Source organism: Pelodiscus sinensis, chromosome 15 (assembly GCF_049634645.1).
Source record: "Pelodiscus sinensis isolate JC-2024 chromosome 15, ASM4963464v1, whole genome shotgun sequence".
NCBI classification, from domain to species: Eukaryota; Metazoa; Chordata; order Testudines; family Trionychidae; genus Pelodiscus; species Pelodiscus sinensis.
The window spans coordinates 37204135-37225265 of record NC_134725.1 but is presented as its reverse complement, the minus strand read 5'-3'; the positions used below and the strand labels follow the sequence as shown (position 1 = coordinate 37225265).

The window sequence follows — 21131 nt, the reverse complement described above, 5'->3', positions numbered from 1 at the left end:
GGCTGCTGGGACATCGGAGCGGTTTGGGGGTGCGCTCTGAGGGGCGGAAGTGAGGTGATCCCGGCCACGAGAGGGGCGGAAGTTGCCTTTCCCGCCCCGAGTACTTCCGGCTTCTCCGCGGAGCTACCTCGGCGACTCGTTCGAGCTTTTCATGGTGAGCGCGAGGAACGGAGGCCGGGTGGGGGCCCCGTCAGCCCAGCCTGGGGCCACGCGGCGGCTGCGACTCGCGCCGGGCCGGGCGGGAGCTCGCGGGCTGCGCTGGGAGTCGAGAGCAGCGGGGGAGGGCGGGAGGGGCCGTGTGGCTCGGGCCGGGGGCGAGGCTGGGCGCTGGGGGGGAACGGGGCCGGTGCTGCGGGGCGGTCTCAGGCCAGGGGTTCCGCTGCCCCTGTTCCCTGCGGGCTCTGCTGATGCGGTTACCCCTGTGGGGGGGGGGGGTCTCCCGGACCTGCCTCTCCCCGCTCCGCTAACAGGAGCGCCAGGCGGCCCCCTAGGACCCCGCCCTGCCAGTCTGAGTCCAGGCAGATGTGGGACCTCCCCGGGCCTGAGGTGCCTGCTTTAGTCGTCCCGTCATGGAGCATTGTAGGAGCCTGAGGCTAACCATAAAGTGGGGAAACTTAAAAAACAAGGAATGGTCCTGCAGCGCCTTAAAGACCAACAAAACATGTAGCTGGCATCATGAGCTTTTGTGGGTAGATTTTTGACCGAGGCCTGGTGGTGAGTGAGTCTGAGAGCCACGAATGTTGTATGGGTAACTTATCTCCCTTTCAGTCTTTTGATCTACAACAAGTGCACATTTTTTTCAGTTGTGTGTAGCAACTGTTGATTAGGGAGGAAGCCTGTCTGCTCTAGAGCTCACAGGCAGATTCTTATTAGATGACAAGTGGAGAATGAATTGGTGGGAGTCTTCATCTGTTCGTGTTTTTAAGTTGTCTCACAGATTGCCTTTGCTCAGGAGGGTCCATGAGATAGCATGGGTGCACCAAATGAGGAAAGAAATGGTTCAGTGCAACTGTGTATGGCGTCTCAAGACAAAAATAGTAGGAGATTATTCACAGTTGTAAATGAATTGAAAGCGCTGCGAGTATATGGTGGTGAGAAGCCAACATTCCCAAATGCGCACACACTCCCTCAATTTCAGGAGCACTAAATTCACTAATTAAAGAACACTTTTTCACTGAAATCTGCAGACATTCACAGCCAGTGAGATTTGTAATAGTTTCATGGATCATCCAGTCTTAACTGGGTGAATGTATTCAAATGCCAGATTACAGTAGAACTAAGTCACTTCCCCAGAGGAATTTAAATCTTACAAGTTTTGAGGTTGAGAAATGAATGTCCTTTTTCATCGTTCTATTTAGTTGAGCCACTGAAGATACCTTATGATTGTAAAATGCTGCTCAGAGTTCATAGAATTCTGTGCTGGGTTAGTTTATTTACATGCTTTAGTTGGCTTGTCTAAATCTCAGGAGATTGTGTGCAGAGTTTCTGTGAGACTTTAAGTAAAATACTAAAAGATAACAAAATGGAGCTGAGACTGAAATAACACCCAACGTGGAAAGTTAAACAGGGGAACCCATGTATAGTGAATTCAGATCAGCTAAAATGTTTATACTGAAATACCATGAAAGTCCAGAATCTTCCAGGCTCAAGATTTTAACTGCAGTGCTGTGAATTGAGAGAATGTGAGAGAATATGGGAAAAAATGTTGGCTTGAAATGCTTCCTTTGGATACAAAGCCACTGCGAACATAAAAGGTATGGTAGCACTTTATAGACTAACAAAACATGTAGATGGTATCATGAGCTTTCGTGGGCACAACCCACTTCTCCGGTCATCTGAAGACGTGGTTTGTGCCCACGAAAGCTCATGATACCGTCTACATGTTCTGTTAGCACTTTATGGACTACCAGACCTTTTGTTGTTTTTTAAATTTATCTTGTACAGACTAACTCTGTTACCCCCTGAAGCTTGTAAACATAGTTACGTGACTGTAAAAAGGGGAAGTAACCCACCATTTAAAACCATTAAAAAAGTAAGTATTGAGTGGTCAATATTAATAGGCAATACTCTGGATTTCAGTTTAGCTTTAACTTTGTTCTTGTTTGCTATAGCTGCAGGAAACTGGTCAGTGTGGCATTAAACTACTAGAGGGCAATTCTCTAGTAAAAAGTCCTGAAACCATTCCCTAGAGCAGGGGTCTCAAATTCCTGGCAATTGCACAATCTGGCCCAGGACTCCTGGATGGAGGAGTATATTCATTACCCAGCCCCCAAGCCCTGCTCCTTCCTGCCCTTTCCCTTCCGTGGCACTTTGTCTCCCAAGTGCATGGCTTTGGGGATCATTGAGGGGACTCGGCACCACACAGCAACAGCAATTGCACTCTTGTACTCCATGTGGCAGTAGGATCTGTGAGGGAAGTGGAGTGAATGCGCCTTCCCAGTGTGCTCTGCTTCCCCCGTGGCTCTTACTGCTGCAGGGAGCATGACCACTGTTGTCAAGAGACACCTGGTCCCTCAGTGACCCTAAAGCCATGTGTTTAGGGGGTGCCATTAGGAGAGTTTAGGGCAGGTAACAGACCATCCCCGCCCCCCAGCCTGCTGGGAGTCTCAGGCCAGATGAAGCAATTGCTCTGCCTGGGACTTGCCTGTGAGACAGGAGTTTGAGACCCCCCTGCCTTAGAGTTTTCCAAATACTACAGAGACTTGCAAAGGAGAAACAGTTATTCAGTGGGATTTCTGGCTTTATTTCCAGTTCTGCATCTCTCGTGTTGTGAATTTGGGTAAAATGTTTAACCTAGGTTCCTTTAGCTGTGAAATGGAAGTAAGCCATGGCTACCTGGCAGGATATTGTGAGGCACTGAGATTTTCCCTGTTGAGGATATAGAACACCAGTGTATTAATATTACCTACATAAAATATTACAAGGGAGCAATAAATTGTGTGGTGCACAGTACCAAAACAGTTCTAATTGGCAGCCCCTCTTCTTTTCAGGAAGAGATGTCAGGAGAAAGCGTTGTGAGCTCAGCAGTGCCAGCAGCTGCGACTCGCACCACCTCCTTCAAAGGGACCAGTCCGAGCTCAAAGTATGTCAAGCTGAATGTTGGCGGTGCCCTCTACTATACCACAATGCAGACCCTGACCAAGCAGGACACCATGCTTAAAGCCATGTTCAGCGGCCGCATGGAGGTTCTCACCGACAGCGAAGGTAAAGAAACACCTATCACATCACTTAGAGATTCATGGCAGGGGAAAAATAATCATTCAGTCAAGATTGATATTAGAAAACAGACAATTGTAGTGGATACATTTATCCTGATCCTAGTCTTCTCTAAGCCATTTGCTGTTTTGTTTCTAAGACTAGCAAACTATACAAATGAGGGTGGGGGGGAAATAAAGCAGGAAAGCTTTAAATCCTATGTCTCTGAAGCCATGTCTCTCCTTTTGTTGATTAGATGAGGGTAAAATCCAAGGGCCGGGGTCAGACGCAATTGAATAAGCTTTTGCTTCTGAAACAGTGATGAAAAGTACTGTGTTCGAAGGACTTGGTGAAATGGTTAGAGCAAGGACTTAGGAGTCAGGACCTGCTGTTTGATCTGGAGGCTGAAAAATTAATTGACTTGTTTGTTTCTTTCTCTGTAATATAGGGATAAAACTTACTTTCAGGGTTGTGAGCCTTAGTCTATTAAGCACTTTCATCCTTGGATGAAAGGGTCTGTCACTTCATTTTTTGTATGAGGTTATATTTTGAATTCTAGAAAACAAACTTGTTATGAAATACACAGAAACCACCTGAACTGAGGTCACTGACACCTAATTATGAATTTCTTGTATATGAATAATTGCAATATTTGTAGTTTACTTAAGGCATAGATGAGTCAAGCTAAAAAAATATAAATAATCTGCAAAAGCAGCCAGCAAGTGGTAGTCTTTAGTCAAGTCCATCTACAAAGGGATCATTCAGACTTCTGAATTATGGTCTTTTTAAAAAGATATGCTCAAAAATATCTTCTTTCACTATCACAAGGACATAGGCTGATTAAGTCATGGGAGAAAACTTTATCTTTTTAGAGATACTAATTGTGTTGAAACGTAAAAGAAGTTTGATCATCTCATGGCCGTTGAAAATTTTTAGCCCAGTTTAATATCAGCATTCCCACAGTGTGGGAGTATCATTGAATTTAATTCCAAGCAGAGCTTTCTATTTGTGTTTTGGCATTTTGCCCGTTATTTGACCACTCCCATGTTTGAAGCTATATACACACTTTGTCTTTAACAATAGTTCATTAGCAAACTGATTGTAGAGGTTGAAAACTCTTTTTTGTTGGTTAGCTTATTAGTATGTTGAATGTTTGAACTTTTCTTGAGAATGGATTATATATTACTTCTCAACTGGAGCAACTATAGCACATCAGTACAATAGTATATCTAGGAAGAATTTAGTGCTGGTGAGAAATAAGTTATATTTTTTAATGGATTTAAGGCCCTCCTGACAGTTTTCTTGTGAGAACAGGAATTGGATTTGCAGTCAAATTGTGAGAAATACTGCTTAATTTAATATTTAAATTTTACCATATAGAGTCCATCTCTAAACAATTGGAGAAACATCTGAGTTTTTCACTTTTTTGTAGGGTCTTTTTGCAAATATTCAAGTCCTATACAGAATTCTAAACTCAACAGAATCAGTCCCCTCACCATTAAAATGCACCATTTCTGCAGTCAGATATTGCAGCTGTTTAACAATGTACAACAACACTGCTTAACAGTTTCAGGTGGGAAGCAGAGAGTTCCTTTCTCATGGAAAACAGAGGGGGAATTGTAAACAAGAATATAATTATCCCAATCAGTCATGATTAGTCTTGTAAAATGTCTCATGGGATCATTTCTTACCATAAGGCTGTTCTGTTACATTTCATTTAACAAACTACATCCAGAGGCACAGCCCCATAATACAGTGGAAAATTGGTTCAGTGCTGCCATAGAGGGAAGCCTGTCAGATACTCAGTCATCATTTACTTCCCGTTTAATGATAGCATTAGAACGTGACTACTGAACAAAAGGCACCATCTTTTGCAGTGGTTTCAGAGTTTCTACATTCGCACTGAATCAAAAGAATGCTTTCCATTTATAGTGTTAGATCAGCATTAATCCTTCCACTATATATATGAGATGGGAGAGCCCTTTAACTTCTCTGTGTTTTCTCCTTTGTAATGTAGGTACATTATTTATGCAAGGTCACATGGCAAGTGTGTTAGAAATGTGATTAAAACTTGGGGCGTACGTTCTTGCACTGTCTGCTCACTACTAAACAAATGCTGCCTAATGCACAGACTCAGATCTTCTCCCAGAATGCTCAAGGTAGATACCCCCTAAAATACAAAATCTGCTTTCCTATGTGCGGACAGATTCTCTCTTCCACAAGGAAGGGAAAGTTGAAGGTAAAACTGCTGATGGAATAAGGCCATCTAGATCTGACCTTGTTAGAACACTGTTTGGGAAATAAGATCACATGCTTGCTTTTCTGGTGTTTCCTGGGGATTTTAATATTTCTTGCAATTCAAAATGAGATACTCCTGCTGCAGTAATTATGATTTATCTTCCACTGCCTGGTATTAGTTGGCAGTGTTTATGGAAACCAGGGCAATATTATCATAGTGTTTAGAGGAAACTATCCTTATCTGAAAGCCTTCATACTACATTCTTCAGTCACACCCAACGTCTGGCACAAAGTAGAAGCTGTGTTTCAGGAAAAGCAACTACATTGTTTGAGAAAATCAAAGTAAAGTTTTTAAATGTGTGGAGCAGTTTACACTGAAAATCCTATTTCTATCTAAATAAGTGATCTTATAGTCCCTTCACCATAGCATGACTTCTCTCATCTCCTCCTCCCAATTTACAATAGATATAGTGTATGTCTTCTAATTCTGGAGGAGAAATGGCTACAGTTATTTGGCTATGCATGCATATTCTTTTGAGTTTACAGATTTAATTTGCAACCTGTAAAGAAACATGTAGATGTCAAAACCCACATCTGACTGGAGTAGTGGAATAGAGGAAGGGGGCCTGTGTGGGAAACTAGTGTCTTTTCCCAGAGTTCTCCCCAGGTGTTCTAAAATATGCATTTGTAGATTTTTAAAGAGAAACTAGATTCCATTAGTCTGCCTTAAACAAGAGCCTCATGAAGGCCACCCATAATCTAGAATACTAGGACTGGAAGGGACCTCGACAGGTCATCAAGTCCAGTCCCCTGCCCCCGTGGCAGGACCCAGCACTGTCTAGACCATCCCTGATAGACATTTATCTAACCTACTCTTAAATATCTCAAGAGATGGAGATTGAACAACCTCCCTAGGTAGTTTATTCCAGTGTTTAACCACCCTGACAGTTAGGAACTTTTTCCTAATGTCCAACCTAAACCTCCCTTGCTGCAGTTTAAACCCATTGCTTCTTGTTCTATCCTCAGAGGCTATGAAGAACAATTTTTCTCCCTCCTTCTTGTGACACACTTTTAGATACCTGAAAACTGCTATCATGTCCCCTCTCAATCTTCTCTTTTCCAAACTAAACAAGCCCAATTCTTTCAGTCTTTTTTTCATAGGTCATGTTTCTCTAGACCTTTAATCATTCTTGTTGCTCTTCTCTGGACCTTTTCCAATTTTTCTGCATCTTTCTTGAAATGTGATGCCCAGAACTGGACACAATACTCCAACTGAGACCTAATCTTAACTTTACCTGTTAAGATTTGTATAGAAGGAGTTGCTTGCCTTAGTATCAGCATTTGGAAGTCATCACTTCAAATTGTTGTGTAGCAGAAGTTAACTCCCATGTTTCCCCTTGTGTCTATTTATGACTCTTGGGGATATTTATTCCTACCTGAATGATGGATCCCAAAACTTGTAAAACAAAGCTTGTTAAAATACAGCTTTAAAAGACTGAAAACTACAGATGAAACCCACTTTCTTAGCTCTGCAGCAGCCAGGGTAGCAGTGGGAACCACTTTCCTGTTAAAATCTCCTTTGAGCAGTATGTTTTGGCAGACTACTAAGAACAGAAGCCCCCTGTGAAATCGCACTGAAGTAGGAATGTAATAGTATAGTTGATTAACCGAAAAGCAAAAGCTCATAGGTTAATGCTATAGACTACACACATTTTCTCCCTCTCCCCTACCCCATCAGTACATTTTTTTTAGCAGGCTGGCCAGCAGCCTAGCTCAGTCCTGGGCTTGCATTGGTTCCTGGACCTACCCTGCTGTGGCTCTGCATTTAAAGTGTATTCGGAGCCAGGTGGGCAGGCAGCCCAGCTCAGTTCTGGCTCAAACCTCTTCCAGGGGCTGCCTGGGGACAATAGAGTAGTCAACTAACTGATAAGAATTTATGAGGTTAATTGACTATTCAATTAACCAATATTAACATTCCTACACTGAAGGAGTTGCTAAATGTGGTGTTCAGCAATCCAGCACCATTTTGCACTTTTAATCATTTCTCTCATCTTTGCTACAGCTACCCCGGAACTTAGGAAGTTAGCACTTCTACAGGTTTAGAGATGGAAAAACCAAAGTAGAAATTAACTTTTCCAAGTTCAGAGAGGGAGTTACAACTGGAATGAGAACTGAGGAGTTACTGACTCTGTCCTGTGTCCAGAATGCATCTCCTGCCCTACAACTCCAATAGATTAAATCTCTGGCTCCATTTGATCTGTGATAGAGTAGTGCCGACAGGCAGAACTGATCCTGGGACCTCTTGGAACGTAGTGCACGAGAGTTTGCAGCTTGAGCTATAAAGCCAGCTGGCTCTCAGCTAAGGCTGTGAAGGAAAATCATTCTTTTTCTCTCTGTATGGTCTAATTGCCACTCCATGGGACAGTGAGCACACCCAGTAGTTGTGTGGGATATAATAGCTCTTGGGTTTTAGGAGAGAGGAGTTTTCTGTGCCCTCTCCCTCTTCGCAGTGGAATGGCATTGTCTAGGGAACCTCGACAGTGGGCAGTGATCCTCATTCCTGCTGTGGGCAGCTATATATGTGGTCCTATGCCCAGTGATTTAGGACAATGTATAGTTTGATTCTTTTGTTAATTTGCAACACACATCTGTAAATCAGGTCTGTTGTAGCCACCCTCACTTCCTAGTAAATTCCTCCACTTACTTTGAAGCGGCAGTCCTAACCAAACAGTACCACAATAAAGGGAAAAACACAGAAAAGTGAGCAGAGTAGAATGCGGTGAATCTCTTGCTAATTAGGCCTCTCCTACTGATCGCCTGTGTTAAACTCAGTGGCTGGAGAATTACCCGAACAATCAGAGTTTTAGTAGTAATTTCATTAATTCAAGACATGCGGTGCATGGTTTACCCTACTTTTCCCTTATTTGTCTAAAATATGAGAGTCCTTCTCCACAAGCGTTTCCTGAGTACATTCTTGAGTCTAAGCCCATAAAAACGGCCTTGTGTTTATGAAAACTGGAGCTGTATGTTGCATAATACCTTTCTGGGTGCTTTGGTCTGCTCTACAGAGATGAAATATGAACTTGTGGGTGTCATGTATTCTGTGATCTCTGCTGAAGATTTGTTTCCCTGTTTCTCTAGTGTCCCTACCCAGTAATGGTGACTAATGTGCCTTTCAGCAGATGGTTTTAGAAAGGAAATGCCAAAGCGTGTGGGGCTGTCGCATACATTGCTTGCACTACTAACGTCCTGACATTACAGCTTCAGAGCAGTTAACAAACATTCATCTATTCATCAAATTGCTGTTCCTGTTCAATGCCAGTTTGGAATAAGGAAGGTGAAATCCACTTGTGGGGATTCTGGTGAAATCTATAGTATCCATGTCTCACCTTTTAACTTTCTTTTCACCCTTTTTGCATGATTGCCACTTAGGGACATCAGGGTTATTTTCAACAAATGTGCGCCCTTTTTTGTTTGTTTGTTTGTTTGTTTGTTTGTTTTTAAGAAAGCATCAAGAACAGCCAGGTGTACTCAACACCCCGTTCCATACCAGTATGTGGGATGGGAAGGGGAAAGCACTTCATCAGGGCCCTGCAGGGGATGGGAGAAAATATGTGCTCTTTAAAACGATCATCTTCCCTGCATTATATGGGGGAGGAGGGAGGAAGAAGGGGGCAGTTCTGTCACAGAACAGAACAAACCTGAAATACTTGATCTATGGGGATTTTGCTAAGGTTAACCATTCTCTTGGTGTGCCGTAAGCAAGGCCTCTAAGGTATGTGAGAGCCAGCTCTGGCAGGTAGGACTCCTGGGTTCTGTTCTGAGCTTTGTCCTTGACTGCTCAGGGCATGTTTTCATTATTGTAAAACACCCACAGCTGGCTGGGATCAGCTAACTTCATCTGGGAGTGTGGAATTATAAAACTGCTTGTCTAGATGTTTGGGCTAAGGGACTCGCCACACTCACAGGGTCTCAGAGCCTGGTTTCGGCCCAAACACCAACAACTACACTGCAGTGTTATAGCCTCACAATCTAAGTCCCTCCAGGCTGAGTCTGCCATTAGTCTCCATTTAGCTATCTAGGAATCCTCTGTTTTGCTCTATTTAGCTGTCCCTTGGTTGCAGTTATAGAAAATCTGCCTCACTGTCTCTGTGCATGTGTGTTTTTGGAGTGGCGCAGGTGATCAAGGTATGCTAGCAGAACCAAAAGTGCCGACAGGATTCCAGGAAAAGGAGTAGGGGCAGAAAACCAAAATCTGAGTTGAATTTGATGGTGGGAATTGTTTGTTTTGCTACAACTTCCGCTAACCCACAGTCAGTGGCTTGGGGGCTGAAAGATCCACTGAGCTTCTTCCCGCCTGATCCCACCACATGCCCTTATAGGAATGTGGAGGGAGATGGAGATACAGACACAGAGGGAATTTCCTGGAGAAGTACAGCTTGCTGCTGTTCTAGCTGCCAGCTCAAGCAGCAAGGTGAGAGATTTGGGAGCCTCTCAATGGGATGCATGTGATACGCTTCATGGAAACACTCCTCTATGCAGAGCTGCAGCAGGTTCTACCACCTTCTGCCCAAGTCTTTCCCTTCCTGCTGCTCAGTTGTACTCTGCTGTATCTCTTCCAGGCTGGATTTTGATCGACCGTTGTGGTAAACACTTTGGGACAATATTAAATTACTTGCGCGATGGGGCTGTGCCTCTTCCTGAGAGTCGGAGAGAGATTGAAGAGCTGCTGGCTGAGGCAAAGTACTACCTGGTTCAGGGTCTGGTGGATGAGTGCCAGGCAGCTCTACAGGTAGGTGTGCAGTCTGTAGTGTGAGGCTAGTTAGACGCCTGGTCACCAGTCAGTGCCAGTGGCTTTGAGCTTATTCCACCAGTCAGCCTTTCCTTGTGCCCTATGATTATTTCCTTTGATTAATCCCAGCTTGAGCTCATCAATTCCTGCCCTGTTCTTGTAAGGGGTTAGGAAAGGCAACAAGTATTTTTCTGGACAAGTAGTTCTCTCCTCCTTCTCTCCCCACCCTCCGCCCATTGTGTAATGAACTTTAAACTTGGTGCCATGGGGTTCCCGGTGTATGTACATGTCAGAGATCAGCTCTGCTCATCTTACAAATAAAGATGGATAAAATTGCCAGCACCACAAATAGCCTTAGGATCTGAAAGTGAAGTTGTGCTTTTTCCTGTTCTCACACCACCAGTATAGGATTTCATTGGCCTGCTTTGTGGCCCTGACACATCCTTCTGGAGTGCTGATGGCAGAGAGGTGTAGTCAAAAGACATAAAGTGCTCTTCATGGTTGTATAGGGCCTTTTGCACTCATCTCCTCTTGTCCAAAGTCTTTGACAGTAGTGGAGAAGGTCTGTCAGAGCAGTGGGTCTTAGAGTTTACAACCTATTGAGACACAAGGGACAGTTAACTCCTCTGAACCTTTGTTTCAGGCTCCCTGGAGACTCAGGCAGATGTCATTACATCAGATCACATTTTCCATAACTCTGAGGGGGAGCAATGTTAGTCTGTAACTTTAAAAAAAAAAAATTCTGTGGCACCTTAAATATGAACAAAAAAAATGGAGTGAGAGCAAACAAACAAGAGCTTTCGTGGGCAAAACCCACTTTCTCAGATTACAGTGGAGGAAAAAAAAGGGGGGGGACTGCAGAAGTGGGTTTTGCCCAAGAAAGCTCATGATTTTATATGTAGAGAGTAAGTATCTAAGTTGCTACAGGACTACTTGTTTTTCCACAAGTGAGCTAGGAACCCTATTTAATGAAAAAGTTGGGCATCTGGTGTCACTGACCTGAGGATGGGCCTAGCTCCCCAAAGCACACCAGCAACTGTTTTTTATACCTCTTCCCCTCACTTGATGAGGGTAAGAAAGTGAAGCTGTACCTTAGCATGCCTACACAAAGAAACATAGCTGTCGCATGGGGTCAGCTCCATTGCTGTAGCTAAGCCAAGCTTCAATATGTTGTTCAAAATCCCTTCAGTAGATTTGCACCCATCTGCTGCATTTGACTGTCTTGTTTCAGCAGAACAAAGATACATACGAACCATTCTGCAAAGTTCCAGTCATCACTTCTTCTAAGGAAGAGCAAAAACTTATAGCAACATCCAATAAGGTAAGAGGAAGCAGGCTGTGCTTGATCCCTGGGGAAAGTTTGCACATACCCTGTCTACATCAAGGCAGCAGCTCACTAGCCAGGATGACTGCTGACTTTGGAATGTAGTACACTAGTTTTCAGAATGGTGCATGCTCAGAACCCATTTGTTAAGTTGAGAGTTTGAAAATTGCACTTGAAAAAACTAGGCTGTAGAGAGACCATCTGGATGGAAAGTTAAACAGCTTTTCAGCTAGGTCTTTAAATGGGTCTGAACTTTAAAAAATACATCTAACTGTAGGGGCCCTCTCTGCCTTACATTTTCAAATAGAGGCAGAAGGGAGGAAAGATTGATTTAGGGCATCAATAGTGGGATATAGAGCTTTTCATCTGTTTTATCAGCCCAACAGTGACACATTTGCTGTGCATGAAACGTTAATGGCTCCAGTTCTTAGTAGACAGGTATGCATTTGGGATGTATAAGTTTAACCAGTTAACCTTAGTGGTCAAACTCCTGGCTCCCATGGAGCCAGTGGCCCACAAAGCGTTTAACTGTGTAACCAATTGAATTTCATTCAGTTACATGTTTATCTATATCTATTTATGGTTTTCCTGCCATGCGACAGAATGGCATCATCAGGCTCTCTGGCTGTGAAAGTGGCCAGAGAGAGGGGTGTTGGTGAGGGTAGCGAGCAGGGTGCAGCCCCCTAGTTGTTTTTTAAAAATGTTTACATCCCTAGGATACACTCCTGCTTACCCTTCCCATCCACCCCCAAAAAGCCTCCACAGAAAGCATTAATATGTGGCCTCAGCAGAGGCATAAAGAACTGGAATGGCCATGGAATGCCAATTACGATCTGATCACCACAGGCATATGTTGTGGGAGAAGCTTGTGCTGAACCTGTCCTGGGGACAAAGACCTGCCTCCAAGGCTGCTGTGCTAGCACCATTCACTAGCCCCAGGGTTACTTTCACAAGCAGGGGTATACCCACAGCACTGTCGCTTCATATTGCCCCTTCTCTGCCACGGGACTCGTCTGGAACGAATATTGCAGCCGTACTGTCACCTGTAAATTGTGCTTCCTGTGTCTGTTTTTTTCCAGCCTGCAGTAAAGTTGCTGTATAACAGAAGTAATAACAAATATTCCTATACCAGGTAAAACAGCTTCCATTACCAGTTATTAAATGTACAGTTTGAATGGGAGATTAACTGCCTGGAACCAGATTGAAGGAGAATGGGCTTTTCCCTTCCCTGGGTGTGTGTTGACATACGTAGTGAACACTTTTCCTGCTTGCTTTGTGGGGTTAGAAATGGCTGCTTCTCCAGTGGAAAGCAAAGTGCACGCTTGCAGCAAATAAAGGGCTTTCTCTTTAATACTCATTTGTGACCCAGGAGGATGCCCTGTATTCTGCATGGACTGCAGCATTCTTATCTCCAGAGTTGGCAATTGGCCATGAGTCAGAGGGCTGGACAGATCTGGTGGGGGTGGGTCTTATCTTCATCTGTGTCTGTATCTAACTCATGACTACACTGACACAATTCAGCTACTGCTGAACTTCACTAGATGGAATGGGTTAGAAAGAGATGGACTCTCGTGCCGTTACTCCCAGTGTTGAGGCTGTGTTACACACAGCACCTTCTCCACCGCAGGCCAGTCACCCTTCAGCTGCATTCTCCCCTAATGCAGTGAGTGATCCTTATGTTAGGAAGCCATCCTAACATAAGGATCATTCACTGCATTAGGGAGAATAAATAAATGGAGGCAGGGCTTTTAGGTCTCCAGCTGTGAGCTGCCTTAATCTCCTTAGCTGTTGAGATTTCCTCTGCATGGCATTAACTTTGACTATTGGTGTGTTCTTGTGCAGTAATTCTGATGACAACATGCTGAAGAACATCGAATTGTTTGATAAGCTGTCACTGCGGTTTAATGGGAGAGTCCTTTTTATAAAGGATGTCATAGGAGATGAGATTTGCTGCTGGTCTTTCTATGGACAAGGGCGTAAAATTGCTGAAGTCTGCTGCACCTCCATTGTCTATGCTACTGAGAAGAAACAAACAAAGGTAGGGGTAAAATTCTTTTGTGCTACCTAGTAGCTGATGGTACTAACTGTTTGGAAGCTACCCTTTGGTAGCTCTCCCCTATGTAGGGCATCCACTATACCTTCTAAAGAGGAGAGGACAGAATAGTCAAATAAATTATAAGCCTGGGGGGGAGGCAGGGATAGTCTTGAGTTGTGTATTGCTTACCACAATAGGGTACTGACTTCCAGAGAAATACCTGATCTTTAAATGTACTCATGCACACAATCAGGTTCACTTATTTAACTATGTAAAAATACTGCATAAAATCTATGCTTCTGTGCTCCTACTGCTGGGCTTTCAGCTTCAAATATCCAACGACCAGTGTTCTGCCTTGAGAACCACAAAAAAGTATATGCAAAGACAGATTCTTTCTGGGCAAGGTCAGATTGTACGTGAACAGACTGTTACTGGTCTTTAAGAGATCCCTTTAAAACCTTGTAACTTTTTTGCAAGATTTCACACTTCCTGCAGCATACTTCCATGACCAGAACACATGGGAGGGGTTTTTTGAAATACTGAAGGGTATATAACAACAAAAGGGCTAGCCTGAAGTTTAACCCTGCTTGGAATAAGATTGATTTGGCTTCTCTTAATTTAGCTGTTTTGGGCACACAGGTGGAGTTCCCAGAAGCCCGAATATATGAAGAGACATTGAACATTTTGCTTTATGAGGCTCAGGATGGACGAGGACCTGACAATGCACTTCTGGAGGCTACAGGAGGGGCAGCAGGGCGCTCTCATCACCTGGATGAGGATGACGAGCGGGAGCGCATTGAACGCGTGCGAAGGATTCATATTAAGCGTCCAGATGACAGGGCACATCTTCATCAGTGAGGAGTGACAGCTGCAGACTGCCCCGCCTTGTTAGGGAATCTGTAGCCTGGCCCACTCCATTATTTACAGCTGTTGGCCAGGCAATTTATTTATATTCAGTGACATGGATAAAATTACATTTTGTACCAGAGTAGAATATTTTGGAGTATTTAACACAAAGTAGATCTATTAGAGGAATAAAGAAGGTATCAAGGGTCAGATCTGTGCATTTGAAGCAATGTTTGAATTTTTAGCACTCTTTACCCTGCAGTTTTGTGGTTAGAGAGGAGGAGTGCTGGCTTCCTTCTGGTTTTTTTTTAGTATTTATTCTGCATTTTCTCTAGGACTTTCCAGCGATTGACCCACCTTCCTTACAGCCCCACACTTGCTCCATCCCTCCTGAACCTACTGTCCAAGAGAAATGCTATTCCCTGCCACAGTGATGCTAAAGAAACTAATCTCATCTGCTACAGTACATTCTCCACTCTCCTCTCATCTGAATCTTTAAGGGAGAAAGGCAACTTAGATAGAAATGCTTCACTTCTGCTTTCATCAGACAAGGTTCTATGGATGCTGGCTTCCCCAAAGAACGCAGTTGCTCTATATAGTTTGAAATAGACTTCAGTGGTACTGTTTGAGAACACTGCTCTGGTGCTAGATCTTGCTGGTTGGCAAGGACTCTAGTTTTGTTATTTAGTGCTGGCAGCTACTCAAACTCACTTTCAAAATTCAGAAAACATGGTAATATGAAATCATAGCATTTCCCTATGAATATGGTAATATGAAATCATAGCTTCCTGGTAGTGGTTCAGTGAAACTAGTATGCTAGAGGATAGTGGAAAACCCTCAACTTCTTTATGGTGGGGTTCAAGGATGGGAGATATTTATACTTTATGTTAATGGAGGGTTGGGAACAAGCTGTGTTGTGATACCCTGGATCTCTAAGGGAAAATGGTATCTGTTGTAGTTAATCACTGTTTAATATTTCCTCTTTAACCAAAATATAATTTGAATATTCATGCTGGATTACTGTTTTTCCACCTTCTCTTGAGACAGGTTTATTTTTTTTTTTTTACAGTTGCCCTAAATAATTCCAGCATGGGCTACTGCTAACGAACACCATGTAATCCCAGTCTAAATATGGAGCTAATTAGACATTTGCTCATAGCTTGACTTCCATAAGCGATTCCAGGAGCTTTACCTCTAGTACTGTTATGCTTGTGACTACGTGGGAGAAGTGAGTGGACATGCCTTGAAGTGTCAGAATCTCCAGCTATTCTTCAGTGTTTCTATCACAGTGTATCGATTCTAGACCACCTGGGGATAAAAAGGCTTTACGCTATAGAATACAATCTAGACCTTTTTGCTTTCCAAGGCTTTGTCTACACTGCAGGGTTTTTGTGCAAGAAGCTTTTTGTAGAAGGGATCTTCTGCAAAAACTTCTTGGGCAAAAGCGCGCCCACACCTCAAAGTGCATCGGAAAAGCGATATGCTTTTGTGCAAGAGAGCATCCACATTGCATAGACACTCTTGTGCAAGAAAGTCTAGAATGGCATCAGAGCACCTGTGCTTTCTCTGATGGGCTCTTTTTGTGCAAGAAACCGCTGTTGAGGTTCCACACGTACCTTTTTGCACAAGAACTCTTGCACAAAAAGGAATTATTCCTCGTAGAAGAAGGTATACCCTCACCACAAAAAGCTCTGTTCTGTCATTTTATGGTAAATTTTCTTGTACAAAAACGTGCTTGAGGTGTGGTCGCTCTGCAGGTTTTTGTGCAAAAACCCTGTAGTATAGACATAGCCTGAGAGTGCTCTTCTGTTGCAAATATATTTGTATCTACCTCCTACTCTCTCATTGCATGATAAAGCAGCAGTGAGTGCAGAAGTTTATATTATTCTGAGGGAGTGAACATTACTAAAAATAACTAAGCCGAGTAAGTTAATTCTAACAAGCTTGGAAGGCATATAAAGCCTCATGCTTCACGGTTTGAATGAGTTCTTCACACAGGGCAGATGGATTCTCTGCTTCTGCTGTAGAGTTTCTTGCAGCTTTTCTTGATGTAGGTGGCATTGGCCTCCTTTGGAGTTAAGATGATGAACTAGGTGGGTTGCCTGTCTGATGTGGTATGGCAATATACAATTGTGTATAGCAGGAAGTCTGACAAATCAATGGTAATACTGTAAAATAATTAGTATCCATGTGGCTAGAAGTATTTGTCAGAGGAGTATTAGTTAAAGACCCAAGACATCTCTAGCTAGTGTCATCATATATATTACTCCTCTCCATTTGTTTTGCAAGGCTAGTATAAAGCCATACAGTTGCTTATAGAGATTACTGTAAAATCAATATGTTGACCTGTTTTGTTCAGTAGGGCATTCTTGTATAGCTTAAATACTTCAGGCCCAGGAGCAACTGTATCAGCCAAAGATGATTTCTATGGTACACCTGTTTATAGTGCCTGTTGCCTGAATCCTCAGACATTAAACTTAAATTTTCTAGGAGAAGTAAAGAGGTCACTGGTAAAACTAGTTTCACACCCAACAGTCAGTTTAGCATCTTGAACTATTGCTGTGTATAACTAACAGAGGTGGACTTAAAGTGCAATCATATCAGTGTTTTGTATATAGATTCTGTAGTAATGCTCCACCTGCCTAATATTAGAGAAGACCTTCTAGAATCTAGTATTTAAGCTGAGCTGTTCATTTTAATCTCAAATCTGTACTTACACAGAAAATGGTTTGGCACTGGCACCAGTGATTTTTTTTATTTCTAGAAGTTTTGTCACACTGAAGGAACTTCTTTCCCCCCAAACTGCACTGTTCAGCTGTGAGAGTAGGAGGCTTGACTAGCTTAGCTTGTTTTCATTGTTTTGGGGAGAAAGGAAAAAACCTTTCCACCTCCACCCTGTGAACTACACAGTTCTCTATTTCCAGTACTCCACTTTGAGATTTTACAACTTAAATAATTTTTGTGTATTAAAACACAATGTGCCAGTGTTATAGGACTGCTACATGTGGCATGAGGGCTGGCTAGGATCCTGCCTGCAGGGAGACTAGTCAGTGACAATCTGTATTTTCTGTTAAGGGGTCCAATCTCTCCCTCTGTCTTTGTTACTGCTGTTCTACCAGCCGGCTCTGATTCCATGGTACAGGTAGCTTCCTTCTCTTTCAAGACTCTATAATGCTAACAGCATTTCAATTTGTATTGTGATGAGTTCAGAGAAGGAAATACTGTCAAATCTTTAGCTTAGTGTAAATACAGTGGCTTCTTTCTAGAAAGCTTTGCATTTCAGACCATACAACTCTTCTTTTGCCAGCCCTTTTAAAATCAAACAAGAAGGTAAGGTGGCATTTTCCCCTTTTAAAGAGCTGATAAACTAAGTATTAATACAGCTTAAGCAAATAAGTGTTGTTTTTTAAAAGCCATGATAAAAGGAAGGATTGAGTTACTGTCACGGCAGTTCAATAATTTCTTGCTTTAGGCCTTTAATTGCCTTAGCTATGCAATACAAGTGTACCATTGTCTTGTGTCTGATAGAAAATAATGTGCAGTGTGATGAGGTCTGACAGCTATGGAAGGGACCATAAATCATTGACAGTATGGAGGCTATGACCTCAGCAGGCCTCCTTCATGCAGCATCATGCAACAAAATATCCTCTATAGTACAAAGCTTATTAAATAAGTAGAAACTTCAGCCTTAATTGTGCTGCAGAATATTAAAACCACCAGCCAGGGCCTGAAGATGAGCAAAAGAGTGTCCTTTCAAGGGTTCAGTTAAAGGCTTCTTGTATAAGCTGTTAGCGCACACAGTTTTCATCTGCTTATTTTACACAGACTGAAGTCTGCCTTAGTGCAAACTTCACTGTATTTTAGAACAGGTATCCTGTCAAACCAGCTGCCTAGAGATATTTTCACTAACTGGCCATATCACCCTCCCCCACCCCTGACTATACTATTTTTTAACTAGTGATTTGTTTTTAGCAACCTTGTCCAGGGATTATAGAAAGCCTTTGCTGCTCCAGCTGTCATGAGCTGAAGATAGCTGCCATTTTTATGTAACCAATGGCACCCCAATTTGGTAACAGGCAGTATCTAATCACAGCAGCTACAAGAGAGCAAGTCAGTGCAGAATTGTATCAGGCTTGTGTCCATGTATCATTGTTTCCAAGGTGCAATAAAAGCAGTAATACTGACAGTATAGAGAGAAGCTGACAAGTTGTTCATGGAAATGTCTTGTCTTTAAGGCAAAGCAGCAACATTCAGAGCTGCAGCTTGGGTTGACTCTGAAGACTGTTAATGGTATGTGCTCTGTTCCAGGGGTTACGCTGGCAGTATGGCACTACTAAACTCTTATCTGCTTTGTATGATCAAAACCTCACCGGTTTGGTAGAGCTATGCACAAAAACCTTAAATGGGATTATGTATGATTGTGTATGCAATATGTACTATAGGATGGTCTGATTATATGCCAAATAAACTAGCATTTCATATTTATTGTTGTTGCCCTTAGTCTGGCCTCAATAAAGAAAAGCAAAATCACATTCTAATCACCCTATGGGCTGATAGTTGGTTAATCCAGTTTACAGGACTCTCTTCTTCACCAGACTACAGCCATAGGATTTAGAGGCAGCAAGACAAAGATATACAGTCTGACTTCATCCTATCCCAAACACATCTTGACATCCTCTACTTTGTTGCAGCAAAACAAATACTTTGCCCCAACATGAGGATGCACTGAATTATCAAGAACTACCTCTAATACAGCTTCAGCGTGTATGGAAGGTGGAAAGGACACTTCTCCCCCTCCATGACTATGCAAGCAGCAGCGGCATTTATTCCCTCAAACAATCATTTCAGCTTTTACCATGTGTGGGCCCCTAAACATTTTTCAAATAAAGATGTGGGCACCTTTGTAAATCTTAGTCTGCTCCTCTCTGGGTTTCAACTTGTCATCCACAGACTCCTACAGTTTTAAGGACTAAAAATGACAGGTTTAGTTCAGCACAAGGAGAAAGTTGAAGAAACAAACCCTCTCTGTTTCAGCTCAATTCAAAACTAGTGCATTTTTTCCCCCTCATTTTATTTTCATTAGTAATTCCAGTGCCTTATGATAATACAGTACACTGTGGATAACAAACATGGAGAATGACTCCCAGACATGTGACTATATGTAGATGCTTCTCAGCCAGAGAGCAAACCACCTTATTTAGTATGTGAGAATGTCAGCAGCCTTATTGTTGGTATGTTCAAGAAACACTATCCACTCAGATTTTCCTGGTTGGTCCAAAGACTAACACTACTGTCTTTGAGGGCTCACAACCTTCATATGTGTAGAAGATAGTTCTAGATCATACTACTACATTTTCCTGGCTGCAGTTTATGCATTATCCTTGTTTAATACAATGAATTGCTCATTGACTCAGGCTCTGCAAACTCCTTTAAGTTTGCTCTGAACTAAGGATCATAACTGCATCTTAACATTACTTTCTAGTAGAGTATTTTGCATATTGTAGAATTTCATCATTTGGGTTAAATAAGTTTGATATTTAGCATTTACATAACTAGAATCTACATAAGTTGGAATGTTACAGCACAGTAATAGAATCTAGAATTAGCAACAATTGAAATATAAACTTTAGTTTAAAAAAAACCCCAAAAAACTGAAAAGATGCAGATGAACTCAAGCCACAACAGTCATATGGCAGCAGAAAGCTTTCAGCAGGAAGAGGTCAGTGCTGGTCTCATCCAGTGAGTTCCTTTGTGATGAGCAAACCTGGTGATAAGCAGATCAGCAGTTTCTGTATCAGGACTTTGTTCTGGCTGACACCTGTGGTAAAAGGAAGGCATTACTAGCTGTTTTATTCCAATGCAGACACTGTCCTTGTGATAGAAATGTAGCCGTATTAGTCTAGTGTAGCTGCAACCAAATATAGGACTAGCAAGATGGTTTATTAGGTGACGCGCTTTCGTGGGCCAGACCCACTTCCTCAGATCAAGTAGTGGAAGAAAATTGGCACAACCCTATATGCCAAAGGATACAATAAAAAATGAATACATATGAAAAGGACAAATGTGTTCATTTTTTTTTCCATTGTATCCTTTGGTATATATGCCAAATTTGGTTGTGCCAATTTTCTTCCACTATTTGATCTGAGGAAGTGGGTCTGGCCCATGAAAGCTTATCACCTAATAAACCATCTTGTTAGTCTTTAAAGTGCTGCATAGTCCTGTTTGTTTCAACTCTGTCCTGGAGAACTACAGTATAGCCCCTTTAGACTGTGGGAATGGAGGTGGCTGCTAAGTGACAGGTTGGGTCAAGAAGCACGTTATGCTGCATACCTTTCTGGGGATCAGCAAGACAAGCAAAGTGACACACCTGAGGGCTTTAGTGGTGGCAGAACAATCCATTAACACCCAGAGACAGTTATTTCTAATGGAGGAAAGACAAATATAATTTAAAGCTGAAAGATGGCAGTAAGTTATCTTAAGTGTTGCTTAATATGCTTTGAAACTTCTTCTGAAAGACTCCTGCCTTTCGCTGATCCTTATTCAGTAGTGCTAATGTGCTGCCTGGTACCCATGAAACATTTGGGTTGGTGGAGGAAGTATTCTCTTCATGCTGGATTATTAGCCCTGCTGCTCTTCTCTATCCAAATGCTAGTGGCAGGAGGGGTTGTAGGGAAAGAGTGCATATTACTTGCTACTGCTAA

The 21131-nt window shown here is 42.6% G+C and overlaps 2 protein-coding genes across 9 annotated transcripts in view; one reads left to right on the top strand and one right to left on the bottom strand.

Annotated features, from left to right (window-relative positions):
• The first annotated feature begins 36 nt into the window (after window positions 1–36).
• KCTD10 (potassium channel tetramerization domain containing 10) lies at window positions 37–18915 on the top strand. 2 transcript variants are annotated; one of them, XM_075898834.1, is made up of 7 exons: window positions 37–154; window positions 2991–3204; window positions 10056–10225; window positions 11460–11546; window positions 12629–12681; window positions 13392–13587; window positions 14224–18915. In XM_075898834.1, the coding sequence occupies exons 1-7, from the start codon at window positions 152–154 to the stop codon at window positions 14440–14442; spliced, it is 942 nt and encodes a 313-aa protein (XP_075754949.1). In that variant the 5' UTR covers window positions 37–151; the 3' UTR covers window positions 14443–18915. The 2 variants fall into 2 exon arrangements, with proteins under 2 accessions (XP_075754949.1, XP_075754948.1); XM_075898833.1 differs by having other exon boundaries at window positions 11457–11546.
• Window positions 18843–21131, bottom strand: part of MYO1H (myosin IH) — a 112931-nt gene continuing 110642 nt past the window's right edge. For all 7 annotated transcript variants that reach the window (XM_075898823.1, XM_075898822.1, XM_075898821.1 and 4 more), the window contains one exon: window positions 18843–20248. In XM_075898823.1, the coding sequence (XP_075754938.1) occupies window positions 20225–20248 (24 nt within the window). In that variant the 3' untranslated portion in view covers window positions 18843–20224. The remainder of the gene's footprint in view (window positions 20249–21131) is intronic.

Excerpts from the sequence above, each read along its gene's own strand:
- KCTD10 (XM_075898833.1), top strand. Across the intron at positions 11,547-12,628 it reads TTATAGCAACATCCAATAAG|CCTGCAGTAAAGTTGCTGTA; the intron begins GTAAGAGGAAGC and ends GTTTTTTTCCAG. Across the intron at positions 13,588-14,223 it reads CTGAGAAGAAACAAACAAAG|GTGGAGTTCCCAGAAGCCCG; the intron begins GTAGGGGTAAAA and ends TTGGGCACACAG.